The sequence below is a fragment of the Pundamilia nyererei genome, unplaced genomic scaffold (assembly GCF_000239375.1).
Source record: "Pundamilia nyererei isolate P.nyererei 1_Seehausen unplaced genomic scaffold, PunNye1.0 scaffold02613, whole genome shotgun sequence".
NCBI classification, from domain to species: Eukaryota; Metazoa; Chordata; class Actinopteri; order Cichliformes; family Cichlidae; genus Pundamilia; species Pundamilia nyererei.
Window position 1 is genome coordinate 1 of NW_005190014.1, and position 5,175 is coordinate 5,175.

Consider the following 5,175-nt stretch of genomic DNA (forward strand, 5'->3'; position numbering starts at 1 on the left):
TCAAATTCACATAAATCAGAAACACAGTTTGCAAATTTACTGTTAAGAGTATTATATGGGACACTCTGTTCAGTCCGATATTTAATAGAAGCATCATGGAAACTGTCTCTCAGCTTTACATTGACGTTTCTTTCCAGATGTTTGCAGTAGTTTTAAGAGTTGCTTCCTGCCTTCAAACAGAAGAATGCTAGCTGCCATGGCAGAATTCAAGCTGTCCACATCAGGAACAACGGGAATAAAGAGCCTGTGGCCGTCAGTTTTCTCTGCCAACTGGACTGCTTCTAGGCTCAAACCATTCGTCTCACCACCTATCACAAGAGCAGTTGGGCTTTGAGCCCAACTGTCATAGTACAGCTTAGTGTCCACTCTGGGGAGTGAAAGTCCCTCATGTTCAGAGTCCGAATCAGAATCCTCGTACTCCATGTTTTTGCGGTTGGGTCTTGAGCTGACCCAGCCGTAATCTCCAGCTTTGGAGGGTTCAGGAGACACATTAACCTCTACTTCTCTACTTCTGTCAGCCACGTGGACAGTCACGGGTTTAGGGAGATGGTTTTCAACATCATCCCAGTCAAGGCTGGGATAGATGGGAAGGCGGAAATGGGCGCCCATTGCTGCACGGAGAACTTTAGGCTCCCAAACATCCACACAACCTGTTTGAAAAAAATGCAAAGTTCCCAAAATTCAAAGGAAGGTTTCACAGGATTATTAATTTGATCTCTAATAATTACTGTAAACCTACCCTTTGTGAGGAGGGCATTATGACAGCCAGCAGCAGCAGCACATCGCAGCATAGTCCCGAGATTCCCAGGATCCCGGATGTTGTCACATATCAGAGACAAAGGCACTGAGTGACCTTTACTTGCAAAGTTTAACCGTGCCGGATCTGGGCGAGAAAATATCGCTGCAGAAGAAGAGGTCAGAGTCAGAAATAATTGAGATATTAGTGCTTCATCATGAGCCAAAAAAGAAAATCTGACCCTTACCGATCACTCCCTGTGGGGCTACAACGTCAGACCAGAGCTTGATGTCCTCAAACTTGACTTTCACTAGTGTGGCCCTTCTCAGCTTATCTAAGGGCAGCTCTCTGAGTCGATCCACCGTGCTGAAGAACACAGTCTGTGGTTTAGCACCAGCATCCAGGGCGTCACAGATCAAACGCCTGCCTTCAAGAAGGATTTTACCTTGGTGGTCCCGAAATGTCCTGGAACGAGCCACACTCACTAACCTCCTAGAGCAGAGACGTGGAGAAAGAGGAGGAGAAGGAAGGAATGGCTTCAGAAGGATGAGGACAGCTACAAAATCTATGTCTACCTTGAGACAAGATGTTGATGGAGGCCCACATGCACCCGGGTGTCCTGACATACATACTGCAGTTCTTGACCTTCTCATAAAATTACACAGTTCCTCTCTTGGCACCCTATCATATCCTTTCTCTAGATCCACAAAGTTACAGTCCGACTACTTCTGACCATCTCAATATTTCTCCATCAGTTCTCTCAAAGCAAACATCACATTTGTACTGCTCTTTCTCACTCACTGACCATCACCTCTCTCGTTAAATAAGCTTCAAAAACTCTTTCCCACATCTCCATGGTATGGCTCATCAGCTTTATCTCTCTGTGGTTGCTACATCAACTTTGTTCTTGCTGTATTCCTAATAATTGTGCTTTTGTTTTGTATGCCAGGGCCCATGGCCTCTGGCTCAATCACCTCTGCTACTGCCCTCACTCGGTGAGACTTACGCCAGTCTTTTATCTCCAGGCGAAGCCCTCTCATAGCGCAGTCCGTCCACTTCATTCTTTGTCACAGTAAAAGCATGTTTCGTAGCTGACTGCTCATCAGTCCTCGTCCTGACAGAGTTTCTCTCTTCGTGATGCTGTGTTCCTGCAGATATGATTCTTCCCCTGGTCTCCCTCTGGATCTTTGGCTCGTCTGACTGAATCTGAGGCACCTTTACGACTTTTCCCGTCTCGTTTTCAGGAAACAGCACTCTGACAGGTTTCCTCCTCAGTCCGCGTACATACCGTTTTGATTCCACAGTGACACAGCTCCTGGTTGTTAGGAAAGCATGTCGCTCTATCATGGAAATCAAACAGATCATGCTTCTTGTGTACGCTGCCATTTTGCCTGCTTTCTTCTTCTCTCATCTGTCAGGATGTTTCAAAAATACAAGCTAACCCGCCTAGCGCCACCACCTTTTAATAGCTGATATTGCGTTTACAAATTAAAAATAAACCAAACACATTTGGTGGCGTTATTAATGTAATTATTTAATAACATAATGTGTTACAAATTGTTAAACGGGTCCTATAGTAGCCGTTTTTTGTTTGTTTTTTTACATTTATTGATGCTTCAAACTTGACGCTTGATCATAATCTCGCGAGAAAACAATGACACATTGGTCAAACCATTAACCTGAGCAGTTAGGGGGGGATTGTGAATTTTATACATTGTACTTTAACGTACAGTCGCCGTTCTTTGCTTTAATACTAGAGAAGCACTAATAATAACGACAGGTGGTGTAACACATTATCCAGCGGTTGTTTTTTTTTCGTTTTGTAGTTTTACTTGCAAATACCCGGTATGTGTTCATTGGTTATTACCAGTCGAGCACAGAAAAATCGATACGACCACAGGTAGCACGGCTGTCATCATGGCTTTGAGACGAGCGTTGCATTTTGTTTTCAAAGTTGGTGACAGGGCTAAAACTGCTACCTTTTACAGAGATGTTCTAGGTATGAAGGTAAGTTTTCTGAGCTGCATTTAAATGTAGGATTGGACTGAAGCCGCCGTAGACTAGCAGCTTTTGCTGACGTCGGATAATTTCAGGGTTGCACAACCTGAGCAAATTTCCATAGTTATCATTGTATAAGTGGAAGTGGACATCACTGAATTGTAATGTTCTCACTACTTGTTATTTATTTCAGATTTTAAGACACGAAGAGTTTGAGGAAGGCTGCAAGGCAACTTGTAATGGGTATATAAGACACAACTCCAGTTGAATCTTGAGCTCAGTATAATGCTAAATAAAAGTCCTGTGGGGGAAAAAGTATTTGCCACCTTCCTGTTACACTTTCATGTTTCAGATCAAGGTCAAACAAATCAGGGCTTAGTGAAACGATGTATTGCCCCCTAAACCTAATAACTGGTTATGCCACCTTTACGAACTGTAATCAAGCGTTTAAGATAACGGTCAAAAGGTCTTTCACGTCACTGTGGAGGAATTCTGACCAACTCTTCTTTTCAGAATTGTTTGAACTCAGCCACAATGGATGGTTTTCCCACATGGACAAAACGCTTTAAGGTCTGGACTCTCTCCCTCCTTTTTTAAGCCATTCAGAGATAGACTTGCTAGGGTGTTTTGGTCTGTTTCTTATTGTTGAATCATGAACACTGACCTTAAATGAGGCAAGGGAAACGTGCAGTTCTTTAAATGTTGTTCTGGGTTCTTTAGTGACTAGATTAGTTGTTAATGCACTCCTGGAGGAATTTTGGTAGGCTGGCCACTAATGGAAAGGTTCACAACTGTTTAAAGTTTTCTCCATTTGTGGATAATGGCTCTCACCATGATTTACTGGAGTCCCAAATCCATACAAAGGGCCTTGTAATGCTTTCCAGACTGATAGTGTTAGTCACTAACTGAACTATCAGTGACTTTTTTTCAAATGTGTTTCTTTAGATCATGGCATGATGATGTGTTTCTTTTAGATATCTTTCAGCCAGATTCTGTTAGGTCTGTCTCATTTTTTAAAAAACATTGCCAGTGGATATTTTTTTTAATTCACTCAGGTTATCGTTGACTAATATTAAAATTTGTTTGATGGTCTAATAAATATCACTGTAACAAACATGCAAAACATACAAAATCAGGAAGAGGGCAAATATTTTTTCACAGGACAATGCAGATGTTGATACACTAGTGGTAAACCTGCCTTCACCCCCTACCCATACAGCCCTTATGATGGGAAATGGAGCAAGACAATGGTTGGCTTTGGTCCAGAGGATGACCATTTTGTTGCTGAACTGACCTACAACTATGGTGTGGGAGAATATAAACTTGGCAATGACTTCTTGGTGGGTGAGAGTTTGTTTTCACATTGCATGCAGGAAAAGATTGTCTTGTTATTCAGTGTACAGTGGCAATAATGGGATATTTGTACGTGGGTTTTCATGTTAGGGGATCACTCTGCAGTCGAGCCAAGCTGTAAGCAATGCTAAATGTCTCGGGTGGCCTCTCACTGAGGTGGGAGAGGCTCTGTATCTGACTCAAGCTCCTGGAGGCTATCCTTTCTATCTGGTGGACAAAGAGCAACCTCATAATGGTGAGTGTCACACAAGTCAAATCTGCCTGCTTCTTCTTTAGCTTCTTCTTCTTTTTCTTGGGTTTCTAGCAGGCTGGATGCAACAAAGGCATATTGTTTTTTTGGGGGGGGGTGTTGCTTCATAAACCTCCATCAAGGATCAAATCCTTACATGCAGTCTGGTATCCACAAACTTAAATTAATACTTTGTAACTTCATATTGATCAGAGTTCAATATTGACTTTAGAGAAAAGGCTGTAATATCCATTCTTGACAGTTCTGATCACGTAGGGTTTCTCTCCATGACATAGTTGGAGCGATCTATCAAAACCTGCTTACGAGTTTCCATCTCCTCACATGTGCCACACATGTTCCACATATGGATGCTTCCTCACTAGTGACAGCTGTTAAATCTGTCTCTGACCCTGTATGAAAAAAGGCATATGATCCCTGAGCTGGAATCAGAATCAACAGAATTAACAGAATTAATCAATTATGTGGAAAAAGTGTAAGCAGGTGCTGGGTAAGAATTTTAAGGAGACCCAGATGTCTAAAGTATAGCAACTCAATTCTGAATCTTATTTCTTTTAAGGGTTTATTTGTGCACATCCAGAGTCACTTTCCAGCAGTCATAAAGCGTGATTATCTAAACACGGATGATCTGATATCGTCGTGTTGGTGTTGTTCCTGGAACAACATAGTAAATGTTGTTTCAGGATCAACATTGCAAGTGACCAATCACATTGTTGTGACGTTTTATTCTTTGGCGCGCCAAGCCATTCGTGCACTTATGAAATTCTGCTTAGCGTTTATTAACTCATTCACTGCCAGCCATTGGCAGTGAATGAGTTAAACCCATTGACTCATTCACTGC

At 42.3% G+C, this 5,175-nt stretch overlaps 2 protein-coding genes across 2 annotated transcripts; one reads left to right on the forward strand and one right to left on the reverse strand.

The window, feature by feature from the left end:
- Window positions 1–7: 7 nt before the first annotated feature.
- Window positions 8–2,173, reverse strand: LOC102195968 (rRNA methyltransferase 3A, mitochondrial-like). Its single transcript, XM_005755711.1, has 4 exons — window positions 1,743–2,173; window positions 984–1,228; window positions 740–901; window positions 8–650 (listed from the first exon to the last, which is right to left on the reverse strand). Exons 1-4 carry the CDS (start codon window positions 2,120–2,122, stop codon window positions 94–96), a joined length of 1,344 nt encoding a protein of 447 aa, XP_005755768.1. The 5' UTR covers window positions 2,123–2,173; the 3' UTR covers window positions 8–93.
- A 250-nt stretch (window positions 2,174–2,423) lies between these two features.
- Window positions 2,424–4,322, forward strand: LOC102196260 (glyoxalase domain-containing protein 4-like; the record flags this gene model as incomplete). Its single annotated transcript, XM_005755712.2, has 4 exons — window positions 2,424–2,743; window positions 2,928–2,977; window positions 3,954–4,074; window positions 4,178–4,322. Coding segments are annotated over exons 1-4 (406 nt in total), but the record flags the coding sequence as incomplete, so codon positions are not given.
- Window positions 4,323–5,175: the final 853 nt, after the last annotated feature.

Excerpts from the sequence above, each read along its gene's own strand:
- LOC102195968 (XM_005755711.1), bottom strand. The coding sequence starts at position 2,122 with ATGGCAGCGTACACAAGAAGCATGATCTGTTTGATTTCCATGATAGAG. Across the intron at positions 902-983 it reads AGCCCCACAGGGAGTGATCG|CGATATTTTCTCGCCCAGAT; the intron begins GTAAGGGTCAGA and ends CTTCTTCTGCAG. Across the intron at positions 651-739 it reads TAATGCCCTCCTCACAAAGG|GTTGTGTGGATGTTTGGGAG; the intron begins GTAGGTTTACAG and ends TTTTTCAAACAG.